We start from the raw sequence: 22,973 nt of genomic DNA, 5'->3' as shown, positions 1-22,973 counted from the left end.
ACGCGACGGTATTTTATTGGTTTACTTGTTTCTTTTATTGTATCCCGTGATACTGCCACGTCGATAATGTAACCACAATTCAAATATGTTTAAAAAATGTAAATTTAAAACGTTTTAATTGTACACTTTTGATCATCCAGATAGAAATAACAGATCAATTGAAAAATCCCCGGTTTGAAACATAGATGGCGCTACTAGAGTTAAATCCATATATTTTTTTGTTAGCCCTAACCCTCAAAAGATGCGTGTATAAATTTGATAGCTGTCGGATCATTAGTTTGTGAATTTTGAGTGAAGCAACTTTTATTATTGTGAAAAAAATGGATAAAAAGTTAAAAGAAAAAAATGGATAAATATATATATATATATATATATATATATATATATATATATATATATATATATATATATATATATATCATTCTACAGATATATTTGCGATGTTTTGGTGGTAGTTTGTTGTTTTGGTATTTTTGAAATTGACATTTCTCCGCATTTCTATTAAATATAAATATTTTTATTCATGGTTATGCTGGGTCGTATAATGTGTAATAAAGCGATGGGATAACTTTAAAACGTGTGCCATTTTTTCAATATAGAATTGAAATGGATTGACAATATTTTGAAAAGATTAATGCACATAACTGTACGGTCTAGGTAATAAAAATAACACTCACCTCTATCTAATGGCACTTTGCTTCGTAAATGCGCCAGATCATACGGTGACGATATACCGTGGTCAACGCTGCGACTCTTACTCCTAGAAAAAAACAAGAAAAAAGGTCTCATTATTTAACGAATAAACATATTAAATTAGTATCATTTTTAATACCGACCGACTCCCGATGTGAAACAAAAGCAACACCAATTATTGATATATGAATGTTAATTTATTCATTAAATGACAGAGAAAATTTAAAATTTAAATTTATTTCGCTAAATTACCTGTTATAGTTTGACGTAATCTATTTATTATTAAGCTTATATTAATACTATACTACTGTGATAAAAACATAGTAAAATGGTAACGGGTTATGCTTTTCCAAATTTTGTTGCCCACTTTTAATTAAACACCTTTTTAGCAACATGGTTTAATCATTAATAGCACTACTTTGATTTTAAGATATTTGACAGGCCTAAAAAGATCATACATAACCTTAAATTTTCGTCAAAATCGTTTGATATATTTTGATTAATATTTACGGAGAAAAGAAACGACATAGTAAAAACTTGTAATTTGTATAATTTAGTTACTGGAATAGAACTTGTTCAATTTTAGTTTAGTCACTTTACTAAAGATCACGTAAGTTCCGATAGTTTACCACAAAAGTTGCTTCCAACAAACTAAGTTTCCTAATACCATTTTGATGTATTGCATGAAGTTTGGCGTTACAGCCAGTAAGAATTATATCAAAATTGGACAAAGACTACAAAAATAAAATACTGAGGCTTGTTATTCAGAAGAGACAGTGTGATTTTTGAATGGCCAATTGCTATAAGGTTTTATGTTATAGCAGTATGAATTTCTACGGTCAAGTACGGATCAACTTTGTTCTATAATTTTTATAATTAAAAAAAGTAACAATCTCAGGTCATTCAACATTTAATGTCCAGTATATCGTCCAAATACCAATTGCAGTTTGTAATGATGTAAAATTCGGTTTAAACCCGGAGTGAATTTTTTATTTTCATTTTATACTAGTTAAAAAGAGATACGTTGCTGTCTGGTGCGTGGGAACACGTATGCGAATTAGTCTCTAAAATTCGGGTTGGATTGATACTGCTGGGCCATGTTGCCAAATGTGTGCAAAATTCTTCAAAACATTAGTGATAGTAATCTAAACCGACGAATGTTGGAAACCAAATGTTAGATTTGATGCAGTACTATTACGACGTGCTGACGTCATAAATTTAGTATAACGGATTTAATTTCTGCATATTTTCTTTTATGAAATGTTAATTTTTAGTCTAAAAATAGACTTTTCTTCCGCTAAGTCGTCTTTATTTAAGCCAAATATTTTTCCTTGGTTTATTTTTCAATAACCAGAGCAATTATACCGTTGAAACAAATAACAATGAATCAACGAACTCATTTATCGTCGTTTTAATGGTCGGTTCAATAATGTTTGTGATGTTATTGATAGTTATTCGCACCTTTTAAAGTGCACGTGCACATTTTAAAATAAGGAGGCTATATCGATTCAAAACTTCTTTTTATTATGCTTATAAGGCGACTAAAATGCACTCTGAATCGTCAACACGTTGTTTTTGATCGACTGTAAGAAACGTGGCATCAATTCCTAGTAAAACTTTCTCAAACCTAAATTTTTCGTATAAAGCATAACCATCACTATATTTAAAAATATAGCCTTGCATTATATTTTCTGTCCAAAGATGTTTACTGAATTCTTCTGAAAAATGCCGCATTTATTATGAACCTCATAAAAACTGTTATGAATGTTGACATCAGTGACACCCAATCAACGAATACCATGTAGTCGTGTAACCGGAGAAGGCATCAGTGATAATTTGTAAGCATACCGCTAATTTTTTTGACCCTGTGCCAAAGAGACCAATTGTTAGGTGTATACTGTTAATTTATTGGACAATTACGTCTAGTACATACTGGTATCAGTCAATTCGGCAATGATTTATTCCGGTATAAATGTAGTACGAAAAGAAGCGCGCATGTAAAGACAAACTGGTTGGAAAATAACCGGTCTGGCTTGCAATTTCTTTCTTTCTTAACACTTTTATGCTTTTCAAATACATGAACCCTTAGATATAACAGGTCAATTAACAAGTTCTCGGCCTACCATAGTAAAACATTTTTTTTGGTAAAATTTGTTTTTTTATTCAACATAATTTCCTCAAGGGTGATACACTGATTATAGCGACCCTTCAAATTTTCGATACCATTTTTTAGTACGATTTGTTCTTTGCTTCAAAATAGGCCTCAGTTTCGGCGATCACCTTTTCATTCGACGAACATTTCTTCCCAGCGAGTATTCTTTTGAGATCTGAGAACAGGAATCCGTCGCTGGGGGCCAGACCTGGAGAATACGGTGGATGAGGAAGCAAATCGAAGCTAAATTCATGGATTTTTTCATGGATGTAGTGAATGAAGATTATTCCATGCGCATTTCAAAATACAGACGCCATAACCTTACCAGTCGACTGTTGCGTTTTCCCACGTTTTGAAGCGGGTTCATCGTGTGCAGTCCACTCGGATGACTGTCGATTGGACTTCGGAGTGAAATAATGGAGTCATATTTCATCCATTGTCACGTATCGACGCAAAAACTCGGGTTGATCATCTTCAAACACTGTTCCGAACCATCAACTCGTCGTTGTTTTTGGTCAAAAGCGAGCTCGCGCGGCACCCACTTCGAACAGAGCTTTCTCATACTCAAATATTTGTGAATATAATCATTTTGACAAAAAAAAGTGTTTCCTATGGCAGGCCGGAGACTTTTCAATTGACCTGTTAGTCTATCCTCTTTTCCTGGCTAGTCACAAATAATTCTTCATTTTTGCCTAGCAAGCAATTAAACCCCTATGTTGAAATGGTAGTGGTAACTATTTTTTCTTCTTTTGGACCTTTCCTATCGCCTGTAAACGTTTATAAACAGTCTGATATTGGTTTATCTGATTCATCAACTACTAAGTTATGTAGAGAAATGTCAGAACCATCGCCTTTAACAGCTAGGTTAGGTTCTTTAACATATTTTTACCTTGATACATCGCATTTTCACCAACATATCGCTGATAAAATACATGAAACTGACACTTTTTTATATTCCGAATATATGAATCAGTTCTTAGAAGATATGTATTAGAAATATTAATATAATATAATATATATATAATATAATATAATATATCAGTTTAATTGTAGATATCAACTGACATACAGCTATTGACTACCAGTGCTACTATTTGGGTGTTAGTTTAGTTAAAACCATTTCATCATATAATACAGGGTACAATACAATATTTTTAGTGTTTTTTTATAAACAGTACTTACCTTAACCATGGAATATCCTTAGGAACTTTCGTAATATCTTGAGAAGCCCGCCTTGACCTGTGATACAAGCAAATAGAAAAAAAACGATAAGAGCATGCAAAAGCAAAAAAAATAATGGGTTAAGACAATGAATTAAATTTAAAAAAAAATCATGCTTGTTGTAGAAATAAAAACAAATGTTATAGATAGTGAATAGAAAACATGAGAGTGTGTGAAATTTCGGCCAGCAATATGGGTATGTACATATGTTGTCATGGGTTTTGCATATCATTACAAAATTATAGGTCTGACTATTTATATATAGAATTGTTGTATATACAGGATAAAGCAAAACTATATAGAACTATATATGTATATATATGTATATATATATATATATATATATATATATATATATATATATATATATATATCCCCAGCGACATAAAAAAAAGTCTTACAATCCATAGCATAACCATTTCTTATTTGATCATTTCAATCACAATATTCAGTCGTTTCATCTGCATTTTAACTGGAAACTGACGTCATATATTTAATCTTAAAATAGCAAAAGACGTAATTTTTTCCTGCCGAAATAATACGTTTTTATAAAATAAATACATTACAATAATATAGTTCAATTTTCTAGAACGTATTATAAACGACAATGAGACTGTATTACTATATATAATAAGTACTCCATATAAATTATTTACATCGAAAAAACAGTGTATTAAAATTTAAATAAAGAGTCGAAAGAGGCAGTCAAATGTGTCCAGATGGGATTTTCAATTGTTTAGATTGTTTGAAGTAATGTATTGCTCTACAATCATGTAGGATTTTAGGAGTCGTATTAGAATTCCGATAGGTAGATATCAATGTTGTTTTGTAATGTTTGCGTGAATAATATAATATATAAGGACTGTTACTTAATTTCGGGTTATTTTTTTTTTATAAATTGCAATCGATAGTGGTTCCTGCTCTCAATTCTAGTCAGCGAAACAATTATTTTCCTCTTGCAGATCCAATCTGCATTATATTCATATTTAATAGGGACTATACATTACAATTATTTTTCTTCATTCCTTATTAATTCCAGCGACATAAAAAAAAGTCTTACAATCCCCAATAAATCAGAAAATTACAGCATTTTATCATAATAAGAAAATAGAAATAGATAGGAAGTAAAAAGGTTTATGTAATATTAAACTTATAATTTTGATGGCAGCCCGTTAGGATTTCGTTTAGTGTCGGCATGGCGCATATACACAATAAAACAGCAGTGGATTGACTTCCTGCTCCAATTCCGAAGCAGAAATCACTTGGAATGGGAACCAGGAAAGTTTTGCTGTGTATTTTATAGAATTGGCAAGTAAACGTATACTGTGAACTGCTTCTCTATGGTCAATGTCTTAATACGAACTTAAGCTTTTTTATTAAATAATTTAAAAAAAATATACATCTACCTTATAGTCTAGACATGGCACCAAGTGATTACAACCTGTCCCTGTCTATGGTGGACTATTTTGCTTTGTGAAAATTGAGTTGATTTGATTCTTACCATAACTATATTATTAGTTACTGAATAGGCTTTATATCTGGCTAAAAGTTACGACCTTGATAAAATATTTTCATTCGTTGATGAATAAAATATAAATCAGCTTCAACTCAGAGATCATCTCATAAGACATCCCGTCCTATTATGTCACAATCACAAATATACATTTACAGCCCCAGCAGGATTTGAAACCGCAACTATTGCAATCGGCAAATGTGTGGAGTGTTTTTTACTCAATTATATTAATTCATATTTGTTGATAAGTACATTTTGTTATATTCGGGAATTGTCTATGATTTAATGTCATTAAATACTCCTGTGTTATAGAAAAAAGTGCCAATCAACAAGATTCACAAATCGACTGAAGTTTGGAAATACAGCTTAATGGCTCGAAATCAGCGTTACGGTGAAATAACAAAAACCTAATTTCAAGACTGGATGCTCCTCAAGCAATAGGTTAAATTGAAAACATCTTCCCAAATCGACTAAGATCAAAGAAATTGGTTTATCAATTAATTATAAATTCGGACTTATGGGGTGCATATGGAGTTGCACTGAAACATCAAACCGAGTAGTAATTCAACGCCACCAAATCCAAAATTTTCGATTAATTACGAATGCTTATCGCTACATAATTAACGAAGAATTGCACGATGAGCACTTAAAGCATAAAATAAGGTTACCAAATCACAGCAACGTAGAAGCTATTCAGCAGCTCGACACACGGAGAATCAGAAGATTGAAGAGAACCAAACTACACCAACTTGTATAGTGTGTAAGTGTTATTCATAACTTTTAAAGTTTAATTTAATTTTAATTTGGGAAATACATTATAGTACAATACATACAAGTACAATTACAACAATAGTAATAAATTAATTTGTAAATTAAGATTGTAATAAGTATATCTAATGTAAGATGATAACTGAAAAAATTAATTATTCCCGCGTTTAATGAATTATTAAAAGAGAAAGAAAGAGAAGAAAGACAAAAAAAACATATAAACGAATATTCGGCCTTGCCTCTAGACATAGTTAAATTCCGCGAATAATTCTAACGGTCTAACATTTTGTAAATAAACAATTTTGGCACTATTTCAGCCAACTTGATCCCAGCCGCCACTAGAAACGAGCGAGAGAGCGAAGGAGACCCCACCTTTAATCATTGTTTATGGTCTGACGGGTGAATGGATGATATGCCGTTTATTTTTTTAATCATTATTCGATAGTATAATACATAAACGATATCACGGTGGCGCTTTCATTCATTAAATCGGTCTAGTAGTAGGAGTATATCTCGGGTAAATATTAAACGAAGGCGGCGGCGGCGAGGGCTCGTTCTGTCAATTTCAATGATTGTTTTAAGACGTTTACATACTTATCTACGGGATGTATGTGTTTGTTTTTCGATGGCTTGAGATAAAACAACTAGTTAAATATGGTTTTATTGATTATTTTAGTTTCACAAGGGATTATGATTTTTATTCCCGTATTGTTGTTCTTATTTGCAAATCGTGTCCACTAATCTCTCTATGTCAATGATGTATAGGACTTAGGGATGTTGAAAAATATCGATATACCGATTTTTCGATATCGATATTTTTTATGAACCAATGGTCATTTATATTTTCTTCACAGTCTATAATAAAGTCTCACTATAATCTCTATACTATACTCTCACTCAGACTCTTCACTATAATAAACTTAAAAATATATCGAGATTTTTCCGATATATATTTCGGACTAATTACTTTTTGGAGGTATTTACTATATGCACTTTTTGTTTCAAGCTTTGTGCTTTTACGTGTATATAGTAGAATATAAGTACGTGATAATCTCGAAAGTTTTCGAGAAACTGTACATCAAGAAGCTAAACTATATAATAGAAAAAAGAAAAATTATTCCAGAACATCAGTTTGGGTTTCGCAATAAGCATGGGACTATAGAACAAGTGCACAGACTTGTAAACAAAATAAACACTGACCTAAATGCCAAAAGATATTGTTTGGCTGCTTTTCTACATATATATCAGCTTTTTACAAAGTATGGCATACGGGCTTGCAGGTTAAACTAAAGAAACTTCTCCCTCATCCGGACTATCAGTTACTAAAATCGTATCTCACTGATAGACATTTTATTGTAAATGAAGGCGATGAACATACCGAATTAAATTCCATATATTCAGGAATTCCGCAAGGTAGTGTACTGGATCCAGTACTGTATCTTTTGTATACGACCGATCTTCCCACCACAAAAATAACTACTATGGCAACATACGCAGACGACACAGCAATATTGGCATCCCATGAAGATCCGGTCACAGCATCAATATACCTACAAACCCACCTGGATCAAATACAATTATGGTTGAAGACATGGCGCATTAAAGTCAATGAAATAAAATCCACCCATGTAACGTTTAGCCTGCGTAGAAGAACATGTCCACCAGTGAATATCAATCATCGTCAACTCCCCCAAGCAGAGCAAGTTAAATATCTTGGTTTGTACTTAGATCGACGCCTAACCTGGAAGAAACACATACTCTATAAACGAAAACAACTTCGTCTGAAATTATATTAAATGTATTGGCTCATCGGGCGCAAATCCAAGTTATCATTAGATAACAAGGTGTTGCTGTATGAGTCTATACTCAAGCCTATTTGGTTATATGGAATCCAACTATGGGGTATCGCTAGTAAATCTAATATATCCATCATTCAACGGTTCCAAAATAAAGTGTTGCGTGCCATTGTTGATGCTCCGTACTATATTTCAAATAAAGTGATACAACGCGATATTCCTCTAGAACCTATAACGAGTGTAATTCAACGTGTTTGTGTGAAGTACTTCGAAAGAGTGTCAGTGCATCCCAATGTACTCGCTAATATGCGACGCGTTAGTGAAGTGTGTAGACTAAAACGTTTAACACCACCTGATCTGATTACTGGACATATATAAACTTTAGAATAAGACTAATTAATTAAGATAATATTTTATCCAGAAGATCGCTTAATGAAGTGATTTTCTGCATGCCATATAGACATAAGAAATACTTATTGCCTATAGGACAGATTGTGGAATCACAAAGAGTATTAAAAAAAATCTTCGTCTGGCATCACGAATGGAAAAAATAGTCGAACCGTGCATTTGACTGAAGATAGTAATTACTATTTTCAGTCGCTAGTTTTTTGACTATCGACTGTTTCGACTGTTTTCAGTCGATAGTTCCCAACGCTACCTATTAGTATAGTTAGTTTTGTCTGAAAACTTGGTCAAAGCTAATTAAGTTTGGGTCTGAAATTTTATGGAGTTAGACTTTAAGAACAATAATAAGGAAAAATTACTAGGTAGTGAATAACTAGTTGTAATATGTGTACCATGTGCTTTTCAAATATTCAAGGAAAAAAATCAATAAATGTCCATTAATATTTAACATGAATATTTCCAAATCAGATTGCGTCTTAGTTTCAAAATTATATTACGTATATTATTAGACCACTTTGAACCCTATGTTAGCTTTAAAAATAAACATATTTGATGGTATTTAATCCTGATTTGTGAGTAATAAAGATCGTTTAATGGAATCTGACTGGAAGTCTGCTCGTATAGACTCACTAAATCAGATAAAAACAGTTCTCACCATGCCAACCGCTTCATAAAACGCAATTCACCCGGTTGTTCTGTAGTTATTAATAGACGAACAAGTGCACTAGTTTAGTAATAAAACATTTGTTGTAATCCACAAATAAACAGACATGGTGGGAGGACATTTTACGCATGTACATTTTTAAAATTATGAAAATATCTTAGAATTTTATATTAAATGTCAAATATATAATTTTGGTAAGACTTTATTCTAGCTTAGAACCTTCAAATAAATATATTTCGCATATGCAGTATAATTTTGAGACCGTGCTGTATTTGTTTTAGAAAATAAAAAATATTTTTTCAAAGTTTAGACCTTTATTTTTATGAAAATAAATTTGTAGTTTTCAGATTCTACGATTAAAGACCGTTAGTTAAGATATTTACGCAAATACTACAAAGAGACCGCTTTGTAATCTGTTTGCAGATTGTTCACTTATAGGTTCCGAGTAAGATGGTACTGACCCTTTAGCTTCTTTCTCTCTTCTTTTTCTGTTCTTTACCCCCTTGTAACAGTACCACTGCCACAGCGCTACCGTACTCCCTTTACCTAACCTAATATCCTGTCCATTTTCCTGTCGATCACATGTATCACTCTTTATGGAAATAAACAAGAATTTATTCAAACAGTGTTTTCAGTTCCCGTGCGAATTCCTCCTACAAAATAGTAGTGAGTGTTCGGATAAACAATCGCATCGACAGCCACACATTCCGACCGACGAACATTCCTACAATTGGTGATCCGACGTGATCGAACTACCTAACAGATAAACCAGCTCAACATAAGCCACTCGACACGTGCATGGAAATATAACATGAGGAATGGAACCCATCAACATCACATGGTCGACGTTATCCCACGAGACTAACGCGATGGACGAAGATCACAGAAGCTCATCATGCATAACATCAACACATGAACACCCTTGCATCACGAAACGGGACACGTAAGGTACCACACTTATAGGTACCCTTAAACAAATTGGAACGCCCCAAGACGAACGACGTCCTGCTGCAACTTCGATGGACTCCAAGCATTCACCTACAGCAAGTTCAAAGGTTGGCAACGCTGGTGGATTGGTACCAAGCGGTTCCCGGTTATAAAAGACCACCACGACGACGCCTCGCTCGCTTTTCTTTTTTCTACCCCCTTGTAACAGTACCAATTCCACAGCGTTACCGTACTTCCTCTACCTAACCTAATATCCTGTCCATTCTTCCGTCGACCACATGTATCACTCATTATCGAAATAAACAAGTATTTATTCAACCAGTTTTCAGTTCCCGTGCGAATTCCTTCCACAAAATAGTAGTGAGTGTTCGGACGAACAATCGAAACGACGAAATTTCCTACAGTATCATTCGAACGAACGATGCACCAGGAAACGATGAACATGTGTTGTTTTGCGTAATAGGCGTAAAAACAAAAGTAAGAAATGCTCAACGTCTCCTGCATGATGCTAGGCATGTAGGAATAAAAAATGTTTTACAGAAACCCCACTCATAAGTCAAAAACATAAGAAAGAACGCTCACAATTTGTTGAAGAACATATCTCATGGAACATCATGTAATATCTTTGGACGAAAACAAATTCAATTTGGATGGACATGGTATAAGATATAAGTATTACTACCATGTTTTAAGAAAAGACCAGACGATTTAAAGTAACAGACAGTTGGGTGAAGGAGTGTTATTTGTGGAGCTTCTATAGCTTTGGAAGGAAAGATAGAAATGAAATTCATTTCTATGAAAATTAATAAAATAACATTAAGTGATCGATGAACAGTTATAGAGAAATATGTTTTTTAGGAAGACAATGTTGTTATACTGTGAAACTATTTTTCAGATCACAATATTCAAATTCTAAAGTGACTAACGCACTCTCCTTACTTGGATATTATTGAAAATCGTTGGGGTAAGCTAATACGTGATGTGTACTTTTTACTATCTTAAACGGAATCTATATAAGTAAAGAATAGTGGTCTCTTAACAAGTCAATTGAAAAGTCCTTGGTCTACCATAACCATAAAACACATTTTTTGGCAAAATTAGTTTTTATTATTAACCATAATTCCCTTGAAGGGTGATACACTGATTATAGCGACCCTCCAACTTTTCGATACCATTTTTGTAGTACGATTTGTCCCTTGCTTCAAAATAGGCCTCAGTTTCAGCGATCACTCCTTCATTCGACGAACATTTCTTCCCAGCGAGCGTTCTTTTGAGATCTGAGAACAGGAAATAGTCGCTGGGGCCAGATCTGGAGAATACGGTGGATGAGGAAGCAATTCAAAGCCCAATTCATGGATTTTTGCCATCGTTTTCACTGACTTGTGACACGCTGGTAACAACCTCTTTTGGGGCGTCCACTGCGTTCACCGTCTTCGGTGCTCATTCATATTCATTGCACGTCTAAACTTAGCATACCAATCCTTGATGGTTGATTTTCCTGGAACAGTGTCCGGAAACTCGGCATCAAGTCAATTTTTTGCTTTAACTGTATTTTTTGCATTCAAAAAGCAATATTTTATCAACACGCGAATTTCCTTTTTATCCATTTTTTTCACAATAACAAAAGTTGCTTCACTCAAAATGATATAATTCACAAACTAATGACCCGACAGCTGTCAAATTTATACATGTATATTTTGAGGGTTAGGGCTTACTAAAAAACATATGGATTTAATTCTAGTAGCGCCATCTAAGTGCAGGCTGGTTACTTGTTACCATGGTAATATTAACAGCCTTTAATTGTAGTACCTAAAAGTTAAACCTTTATTTTCATTAAGAGTTATTAAAAAAGAAGTGTATTGTGCTAAAGTTTTGTCGCGCTTTGTATCTAGTTGGTGTTCTAAATATGGATTTAATGGAGAAAAACTGGTTTTAAAAGAGGCTTGTAAAAACAACTTGGTTCAGCTTCTTGTCCACAAATCGCGGAAGCTTTTATTCTAGAAATGTAGTAAAAGGTCATCGATCAAAAGGCACATATTTCATCGATTAGTGTTTAAAATGTATAGGAACGTATTCGCCCAACTTAACATCAAAGAAAATGAATATTGATCCGTGGAAAAAAACGAAAAGCTTCCTTATCGATTCACGCCCAGGACAGTGATCACGTCGTTTCGGATTTAAACGCGGAGCGTCATAGTTTTACTTAACTTTTAACCGGTTTACTTCGCATGAAAATATTCGATAATTCAAAACGTAAATATTGTGTGTCCAGCAGAGATAAATCAATATTTGTTCGAGTCGTCACCTGCTCAAACTCTACGTAGAAGATCTAGCTTGACGCGTTGATGTCTAACAGTTACTGAAAGTAGGAGATTGAAAAAACGTTTAGGTATTTCGTAGCGCTTTTTTGGTAAAACCTATTTTACTTAAAATTAATCAATAGGAAGATCGCAGGAAAACAAACTAGATGTAGTATACAATTAACTAGTTAATGTATGCCTTAAGATCCCAGAAGACATCCGGTCTTACCCAGCCTGGTTACTGGCGTGACTGGGATCATTTTCCTTGTGGGACTCATGCCTAGGACAATCACAAATATCAGATAATTACAAACATAAATCTAAGACCATGCCCCAGCAGGATACGAACCCGCGACAATCGCAACAGTAGGAGGACCGTCCTGTCGCCTTTACCACTGCGCCACCAAGACGGCTATAAAAATTGAGCTTTGGATTTTATTCTATTCTCGTAATTTGATTGATATTGTCACACAGAGGATAAACATAACCAATTATTTAATAATACAACAGATTAATTCAATTGTGACTTGTAAGTCAACAATATATTATATTAACTGTTCGCAAATTTTGAATAACATGCATTATTGAAATGTTATTACTTATACGTATTAAAATTAATAAAGTAATTTACACTAATCCGACGGAGAAACACTAATCTTCCATCGTAGTGACACACGATTATTACTAATTAACATCAATTGGCCAAGGCTTTTAAATAATTTAACTATTTGTTCATACTTTTTCGCTTTATAATTGTAATTATCACATTTGCAATTATAATTATTATATCTTAATGTTGTAAATTATTATTTACTGTCAAATCTTTTGTTAATTCCAGAAAATATAACCAATGACATTCGAACCATATTGAATACTGTAGTAGGAAACAACTGCCATATAAGAAACTATATAGATGCATGAAATAGGTAATGACGATGATGATGAACAAGAACAATATAAATAATATTGTTTTATATTATAGCTAAATACTGAGGCTTTATTGATAAAGTTTTGATGCATCTACCGTACAGCCTGGACCTTGTCCCGTCCAGCTATCAGTTGTTTTCTGATCTTCTGATAAGTCTCTTGATAATAAAAAGCTGGTCCTAAAGTCTCATGGGTCACATGCACAGATTTACTTTCGTTAATTTTTATTTTCCAAGCTTGTGTCCAATTATTTATATCGTCACTTGCCTGTTGTAATTTTTGTGTGGCTTCTTCACAATTATTTTCGGCAGCTATAATCGCAGTATCATCAGCAAATGTAGCCATCGTAATATTCTCCATTTGTGGTATATCACAAGTGTACGGTAGATAAAGCAATGGCCACAATACACTTCCTTGTACACACCTGCTTCAGCTTCTTTTATTGTAGAGTAAGCTTCTTCTTGTTTAACTCTAAACATTCTGGCTGTAATGTACGATTTTAGTAGTTCGGTTTGTTGTTTTGGTAACATTTTCTGTAATTTATGAACAAGGCCTTCATGTCAAACCTTATCGAAGGCTTGTGCTACATCTAAGAATATAGCTGAGCATATTTTTTTACTTTTGCAGGCTTATAACATCCAAACTGGAGTGTTGGTGTTATATATATATATATATATATATATATATATATATATATATATATATATATATGTATGTCAAAAAAAAAACAGTTGGGAGCACATGAGTAGGAAGTTATATCAAATAATATTATCAATGATAGGAATGCAGAAATTCAGAGAGAGCTGTAAGAGAACTGTCATGATAACATCGAAATTCGAGATTATATCAAAAAGGTATTCAAAAAAAAATGAACAAATACTTTTCGCATATATTTGAATCTAATTAAACACCAACAACAATGTTCAGCTATAAACAACAAAACCAAAGCAGAATTAGCATTACCAGAGAACCGTTTAACATTTAAATAAAAATTCGACCTCTAAGAAGCGCATTTACTTTATACATTCACTATGCATACATGTTAATGATGTAAATGATAGTTGCCGCTTCATTATTCGAGTATCTACCGAAATCCTAAGATATGAGGCAAACCCGACCGATTTGACAACGCTTCCCAATACGAAAACGCCCCTAAAACGTCATCGACGCGGCCAACATATCGCCGACAAAAAAGGGAAAAATAAAATTAAAAGTATGCGACATGGCCTTTCGCGCTAGTGGGCGTGTACGGTTTGTATATGTATAAATAGCAGAACAGGTAACGAATACAAAAAAACGTGATTAACGATCGGCAAATCTGTAGCGGAATCGGCATGAACACATTTGAATCTATTACATCAGCAATCAGCTGAACAGTATCGAAACGTTCAACTATTTTATAACTACTTAATTCGCTCTGTTGCCTTTCAAGGACGCATGTGTTGTTCTCCGACAGTGGTGTTGTCCAGTGACGAAATATCGTCATCATCATCATCTCTTTTGTTTACTTCCGTGACGAGGAAATCCACCCAGTCCATTGTGGTGAGGACTTGTGTTGCCTTGAACTAGACGTCAGGAAAAGAGACGACAGTAAAAAACATACACATCCGTGCCTATACAAGTTTTGATTGGCTCGAACTGCACATGCGCACTTGTCCTAATCTAGCCTGAAAGTTTTCATAACTACGCCTCCTTTTCTATATACGCCTTGTTGTTTACCACAGTTGTGGTTAGAAGTCACTTTTAGGTTAATTTAATTATATCATAGGCAAAGTTAGAGGCACATAATGCGAAAATAAGTGTATAAGGTATGAATTATTAGTAAAATATTATCATTATATAAAACTAATTTTGTAGATTGCTATGGAACAAAAGATATACTTTTATGTTAAATAATATGGAAACAGAACTTATTTAAAGATTATAGTAACGGTAAGAATGAAATATGGTCATGTTTATTTATATACGTTTTCTGTCTATTTATTGTCTATTTCTTATTATACTTATGTCTTTTTGATTTTACAGATATTTCAAAAGATATTTTGAATCAATACAAATATGACACTAAATACTAGGGTGTCAGTTGACAAAATATTAGATTAGTTAAATGATCTGGTACATTTGACAATTTGGAAAAGGATTTTGAACATTGAAAGAACCAAACGCTAGTATCTATCAGGATCGTATAATTATTAGGGCCCATAAGAGAGTATAACATACAAAAAATAAGTATAAAATACATACTATTTAACAAAATTCAGGCGGATTTGAAGTCAAATATTACAACAATATATACTATGTAAATATCGATCAAATCTGTGAGAATAGTTGTAAAACTTTGTATAGTAGAGTGTGAAAGATTTGTATGTATAGGAATGTCTGTAGCTGGCCAGAGTATACGATAAAGAATATTCTGTGTGCAAAATGTGCATTTGGTATATATGTATGAGAAGATAATGAGCACTAATTATTTTGCAGATAATGTAGCTAGTGCTCGGGGAGAGAAGACACTGATTAAATTGCAAGTAGAGAAAAATCACACCAAAAAAAACACATAGTGAGAAGCAGAAGGAACAAATAAGGAAAATGGCATCGATGACCAGAATAGACAATATATCAGTTGATATTAGTTTTGTTTTGTTTCCTTTTTCATTAATATTTTCAATATAATTTAAACTTGGTGTGGTGTGTAAAAATGTAAAAAGTTTTATCATATTTTGAGTAAAGTTTTTCAATATTCCATTCCACTAATAGTCCTAAAATATTGGTAATAAATAGCAACGGCATTGTGAATAATTATTTTTTAAACATAACGCTACAGATGCAAATTTGGAACTTGTTAAAACAAATATAAATGTTCATTCCAGTATTCATTTAGTATTTAAAGCTGTTAATTAGCGAAGATATAAAATTGTCAGATATTTTTCAATTTCCTTAAAAAAAGTCTGTTCTTATATATTAAAAATAAACATCAGTTATTAGCTACTTTGAATGAGATAAGCCAGCTGTGTAAATAATGTGGATGTATATACATAAAAAGAATAACTACTTCCTACATTTTAGTTACCATAATGTTGTTTTTGTTTGAGGTGAAGATCTTCTATTTTGTTGAATATATTAATTTAATATTCTAACAATATTCAGTTAATTTACGATAATATCTTGTGTAGTAATCACTGTACTGCACTTATTATTAAGATTATTTACCTCTCGTCATATTTATTCGTAAAATTTAATTAAATGTCCTTGGTCTATATAACTTGCAAATAATTAAATTTTTAGATAAATTCATTAATAAAATATAAGGAGTCTCAAAATAAATATTGCATTTCCTTGAAAAAGTAACTTCGGTTTTTTCTAATAGATATCTTTAACTCGCAGGTCTTTAGTAATGTTTATTCAATGAAGTAAGTCATACTTGTAACTTGTTAGAAAGGTTACGGAGGTTCAGAAATAACGATGTCAGAAGGTAATTTTTCGTAATATTGTCTGTTTCACTTCTGATACAACAATGATATGCTTCGTTCTCCCATTATTAGTATTAACCAATAAGGCAATTACCAAAAATAGAAAGACAATATGATTTTTATTCCTTTTGGATTTGTATAGGACAAGCATAAAAATAGTAACAACTATAGTACAGTGGAAATAGTGATACCATAGTAGAAATAATTGTAATATGTATCAATATTTATTTTAAATTGCATTGATATGAAAATTATTGTTCATATTTCATACTCTTGTATTAATCTATGTGTTTGTTAACACTAACCTCTTTTAACTCATTATTTTAATTAAAATATCTATTGTAAATTTGCTTAAATTTGAAGAAATATACATTAGATATTAAAACAGACCTATACGAAACCAATACCAGATGAATTCGATCCAAAAATAAATTTATATAACGTTACATTTCTATAGCAAGATGACTAAAATTAGTTGGTATAGGGTAAATAAACAATTGACAATATTTATTATTTATTTCAAATACCAAGAACTTAAAAAAATCACCATAAAATAGTTTTAAACCATTTATATAAGACTAGACACCAAAAGAAGGTCCATATTTGGGATCCATGTTAATTAATAATGAAAAAATGTAAAAGACTGAACGGAAAGGAAATCAAGCTATTTAAAATAAAGGACAACTGCTAATAACTGCTCATAGAGGTGTAAAAGAACTATCAAGAAGATAAGTGAACTAAGGCAAGAATCGCTCTAAAATTGAGCTTATTCACGAAATTTACATCCTTATGACTTCTGGCTCTAACTAAACTTTCAAGAAACATACTTTTCACAAAAAATTATTTTGTAAAATATGATTTTTCTCAAACTAATAGGTAATAGAGGGTTATACAGTTTATATGAAAATTAAAAAAAATTGTCATTTTGAAAATAGTATCATTGAAATCACATTTAATTGTATCACGTCCGAATTGATGTATGTTTTTTTACATTCCTAACTGTTCCTTAAGTGAATTTATCGTTTAAATATTTAAATTAGTTGGATTATTTTCGTCAAATCTTATAGGATAATATCATGTAGTTGAATATGTTCGTTAATATAAATTTATTAAAGGAATTAATAAACATAATCCAATTTTTTCCGGTTAGTGTGCTGTTTTATAAAACCTTCAGAGTTTGGTGACTAAATAATAATATAGACAAGTAAACAATTTTTCTCAAACTAATAGGTAATAGAGGGTTAATCTGGATGGCTTTTCGTGCTATGCGACGAAAATTGTTTGAATAAGAGTATTGTTGAACGAAATTATGTCACTTATACAATTATATTTTCGTTTTTAGAAATTTCAGCTTCATTCTGACGAACTTATTGAATAGCCTAGTATACTAAACAGACCTGGTTTAAGTACAAATGCGTGTCCAATTAATATGAACCAGACATTATCTTTTTGTGTTTCTTTAACCTTAATTATTACCTTTGAAATAATTAACAAATATTGCATTAAACTGCCAAATTTACCTTATACTTGAAATAAAATACCTTTATTATATGACACAATATGTTATATCACTACATAGTATAAAACAAAGTCGCCTTTTCTGTCCCTATATCCCTATGTGCGCTTAAATCTTTAAAACTACGCAACGGATTTTGATGCGGTTTTTTTCAATAGATAGAGTGATTCAAGAGGAAGGTTTATATGTATAATACATGCATAATATACTAAGGCAACATTGCTAATTTTAGAGGTTTCTAACGTGATGTCGTAAATTAACCTATTTTTTTAGGCTTATTTAGCAATTAGCAAAAACGCTGCCTAACCCTACGAGTTAGATCAAATTAATGTACTACAGTATTGTACACCATAAAAAGGTCTACAAAAAAGTCCGCGATGGTATATGTTTATCTTTTAGGGATAACCCACATTAACCATTTTTATTGTTTACTTTTTACGTGAGAAAATGGCTTATTTACGAAGCTATTTTAAGCAATACGGCATTAATCCTTATCGAATTAAGTACCTTAAATACAGTGTGCAATTAATATAGATCAATATGGTTCCTTACAGCATGTAAATTAAACAAATATTTTCGGAGATATTACAAATTTAAAATTTGCGTTTAAAAATGTGTAATGTAATAAAAATTGTATGAATTTAGATATTCCAAAGATAGCAGGAAATCTTCATAGTAAGTATAGGGGAAGAGGAATTGTTTTACTCCAAATTTAATGCGTGCAGGCCAAGGGCAGTAATGAATGAACCAAAAATACTGGATCGATTTTAATCATGTTTTCATTGAGTGACATAGGCATATATATTTTATGCCCGTGCGAAGCCGGGGCGGGTCGCTAGTGTACAATATAACTATATGTACAATTTATATATGACTGGATTTTGCAGGTAGCGCACTAAATATTTTTCATTTCAACTTTTTAATAAAAATACATTTTTAACCTCGAGAGGTAAAATATATTGTTTCCTCATAACTTTCAGCTGTAGAACCTATAAGTAAACAATAGAAATTTATTTTTATTAAGAGTTGAAATGAAAAATCTATAGTGTGCTAAAGTTTTGTCGCGTTGTGATTATAAAAAAAATATATACTGTACACAGAAGAAGGAACAATATTAAAACATTATATGTACGTATGGATCGGTACCTGGGGGCATTACTAAAGATATTCCACCAAGAGCCTCGTTTCTCGCGACGCACTTGCGGAGGGAGACCGAACTGGTCGTCGAAATCCTTCTTCCTTTTCCTCTCGAACTTGATGGCGTGCCAGGACTTGCGACGACCTTTTTTATCGGCCAGGACTACCGCGTCCTGATCTATGTCCTTGATATTGGGCCACGATCCTTCCGGATGGCGTAGGACCACTTTTTCAGGTACCACCTAATAGAATTTCGTTAAAAAAACTGATCCGACATGAGATTATTCGAAGTTCACGATTCAGTTGTTCCAAGCTTGACGGTATACCGTAAATAAAATAGTTTAACGACGCGCGCTGTGCTAAATTGGCTGAAAAAATGGAATGATTGGGAATCAATCAGTTTATTAAACGACTTGTTTACCATCTACAGTATCAAACTTAATTATCTACAATATTACCAGGTTAAATAAAGCGTTACAATTTTTATTTTCAGAAAAACAATAATTATTTGTTCCATGATGTTATATTACCACTCGCTACAAATTTTTTTTTATTGTCTTATATATTTTAGTATATAGAGTTTTCCTTATATCTAACTGAACTGTGTTTATTATCACGATAATGTGTCTTCCCTCAGTGGTTCTTTGCTATTTTTTACCAAAAATTTAACTCATTTTGCTGCACTGGACATCATTTAGAAAAAAAAAAAGAAATAGAATTCGAATACTGACCAAACGTGTATCCCAATTGTAGATTTTGGTTTCAATAATGTAAAAATCTTTGAAGAACATTAATTTCAGGTCAAAACCCCTTTCCTTGTCATGTTAAAAAAATGGAAAAAAGTTGCTGTAAAACATATACTAACTAATAAGTATTGTACCAATTTTTACTGAATAAATGCCTTTTTAAAGCTAAAAAATGGTCAGGATACAATCACTTAATATATTTAAATCCTCTTCCCCACAACCGAACTGTAAATTACAACGAATCTTTAGATTTATGTACCTCATTTGAAAACCTCGACGCAAATAACAAAAAGAAAAGAAAGGCTTATGTTTATTTGAAATCTCGCACCAATTTAACCAAGATCCATTAATTTTACAAGTATAAATAGCTTTAAATACATTTAAACTCGATATATATTTTTACGTTTCTTTTCGAAAGTTTAATTAACAGCTTCAATAAGAGATCGATCGTATATTTTCCCTTTTTTATTTATAACAAAACGCCGTTTTGTTTTTACCATCAGCTGTAAACGTTTCAATAACAACAATTATTTTAATTGTATCACGTCCGAATTGATGTATGTTTTTTTACATTCCTAACTGTTTCTTAAGTGAATTTATCGTTTAAATATTTAAATTAGTTGGATTATTTTCGTCAAACCTTATAGGATATTATCAGGTAGTTGAATATGTTCGTTAATATAAATTTAATAAAAGAATTAACAAACATAATCCAATTTTTTTTCGGTTGGTGTGCTGTTTTATAAAACCTTCAGAGGTCGGCGACTAAATAATAATATAGACAAGTAAATAATAGCCATTTAATTTAAAACTCAACCAATATTTCGACATTTAATTGCTAGTTATTTCATTTTAAAAGGTTGAATACATCTATAGCCCATTCAAAGTTATTTTGTATATACGTCATCTAAATTTGTGAGGTTAAAACGTTGAAGTGTTGACGCATCAACTCTGAGTTTTAGTTCAATTTGGCTTTGACATACAACAAAATTCTAATCTAAATAAAATAATTGAACAAAAATGTTATCAAATATAATTTATTTTAACATTATAGTACATCTAAAAACTACAGTTAATTATACAGCCATAATAGCTTATAGGTTAGAATTATAACCTCCTATAACTATTGCATTCAAAAATGTCGAAAACGTCTGACAACCGGACGACTTTGACAGGCATATTTGTTTACTTTTTCGTCTCTTTTTAACTAGAATAAAATGAGAAGGAAAATATTGTCTGATACTTAAACGAATTTAGAAATTGCGACAGACAATATATTAAACATTTTGATGACGTATGTTCACAGCAACTTTGGATGGACTGTATACATATTTCTTGAAATATACATATAATTTATAAGAACTGGTAACGTGGCAATCAAATTTTAATGCGCATGCCAGGTTTCCCTATGAATAAACCTTGTCTATTTCAGCAGGACACTCGTATAATCAGACAGTGTTGCCAGCTCTAAACGTAGCTAAATAATATGATAAATAGCGTAATATATCAATAACACAATTTACATAACAACAAATTAATTTATTGAAAGGTATAATATTCAGCTGTGAATGAATATACGAAAATTGTATCCATAAGAATCCTCTGCCCTCTCTATCCACAAATATATTTTTGATGAAAGACTGTTTCAAAAACTAGTATAGAAAAAAATTAAACAAAATTGAATTTTATATATTATGTTAGAGTTATTTTCACAGAAAGATCATTTATTTTATTTCGTTATTTACGATAACGTTTTTTCGACATCACCAATTACTTTAATTGTTGGGAGTTCGAATTCGAACATTTTATTACCAGTTGATTCGGGACTGTTTGTTTGAATGAATTAATCGGTTAAATATTTAGATTGTTCGGTTTACACCTTTACGTCTTCGAACGTCAGAAGACAAATTAAATTTACTCTATCAAAACGTTAAATCCTCGTGAATATGCTGTGCCGGTAGGCGATAATAAATTGTTAAAAGTCCACATAAATTCTTTGTTTCGATTGGTCCGTTCGAATTTTGGTGTTTACATTAACATTTAATATTTAAATTTTAATAATATGACTAAACGATAATATATCGTTTGTGTTAGGTCTATCTGCTAACCAACTTTATTTAGAAAGTGTCAGTTACATACACACAATTTCTAAGCAAAAGTTTGTCCCACACTGTAGCAGTAGTAGGTTGCTATATGAATGCTACGAATCAGAACTCTTGAGAAATCAGTAGCTGAGACTTGACAAGCTTGAGGGGACTGGTGTAACAATATAAAAACCAAAACCTGAACGACTAAAGTCACCAAAAACGAATGAAAACATGAATACTTTTTATCAGTCTCTTCTCGGCTATCCGAATCTTTCAACTAGGTATGCTAGTACTAGGTAACTAGGTGCCTAACTTCGTAACACAGACAATTGAACGTTTATGAAGTTTATTTTCATGTTAATGGATATGAAAATAATCAAAACGGTCGGTATTGGAGTGCAAAGTTTGGAAGTGGTACGTATTTCCAACCCAATTTTCCTATCATGTGGTGTTCAATGAAGCCATACTATAGAAAAAGCTCGTTTAGAAGATTATAGTCCATGGAACATTCTGGAGAAAAATATGTTGATTTAAAGCAGGTTTCATTAAGATAAAAGGCACATCATTTCGTTCAGTTTTTCTGCCAGAAGTTCTACTATGATGTAATTATAGTTTTACAAGAACTGGCAAAAA

At 32.0% G+C, this 22,973-nt stretch overlaps 1 protein-coding gene and 3 long non-coding RNA genes across 27 annotated transcripts in view; 3 read left to right on the top strand and 1 right to left on the bottom strand.

The window, feature by feature from the left end:
• The window catches only part of mtd (TLD domain-containing protein mustard), a 141,346-nt gene that overhangs the window by 21,694 nt on the left and 96,679 nt on the right, over window positions 1–22,973 (bottom strand). For 8 of the 24 annotated variants that reach the window (XM_076414867.1, XM_076414866.1, XM_076414856.1 and 5 more), the window contains one exon: window positions 678–760. In XM_076414867.1, the coding sequence (XP_076270982.1) occupies window positions 678–760 (83 nt within the window). Of the gene's footprint in view, window positions 1–677; window positions 761–4,027; window positions 4,085–19,516; window positions 19,750–22,973 lie in introns of all 24 variants that reach the window. The other 16 variants (XM_076414841.1, XM_076414844.1, XM_076414855.1 and 13 more) reach the window with 3 other exon arrangements.
• The window catches only part of LOC143202918 (uncharacterized), a 196,216-nt gene that overhangs the window by 87,512 nt on the left and 85,731 nt on the right, over window positions 1–22,973 (top strand). The window lies entirely within an intron of this gene.
• On the top strand, window positions 15,078–15,546 carry LOC143202921 (uncharacterized). The gene is made up of 3 exons (XR_013007248.1): window positions 15,078–15,195; window positions 15,245–15,319; window positions 15,413–15,546. It is a non-coding gene; the product is annotated as an uncharacterized LOC143202921 (long non-coding RNA).
• Window positions 15,546–16,014, top strand: LOC143202923 (uncharacterized). Its single transcript, XR_013007251.1, has 2 exons — window positions 15,546–15,686; window positions 15,866–16,014. It is a non-coding gene; the product is annotated as an uncharacterized LOC143202923 (long non-coding RNA).

The sequence above is a fragment of the Rhynchophorus ferrugineus genome, unplaced genomic scaffold (genome assembly GCF_030347505.1).
Source record: "Rhynchophorus ferrugineus isolate W39M unplaced genomic scaffold, kcgeb_rfMv2 rfM9, whole genome shotgun sequence".
In the NCBI taxonomy this organism is placed as follows: Eukaryota; Metazoa; Arthropoda; class Insecta; order Coleoptera; family Curculionidae; genus Rhynchophorus; species Rhynchophorus ferrugineus.
The sequence above is the reverse complement of the archived record's forward strand: the minus strand, read 5'-3'. Positions and strand labels throughout refer to the sequence as shown.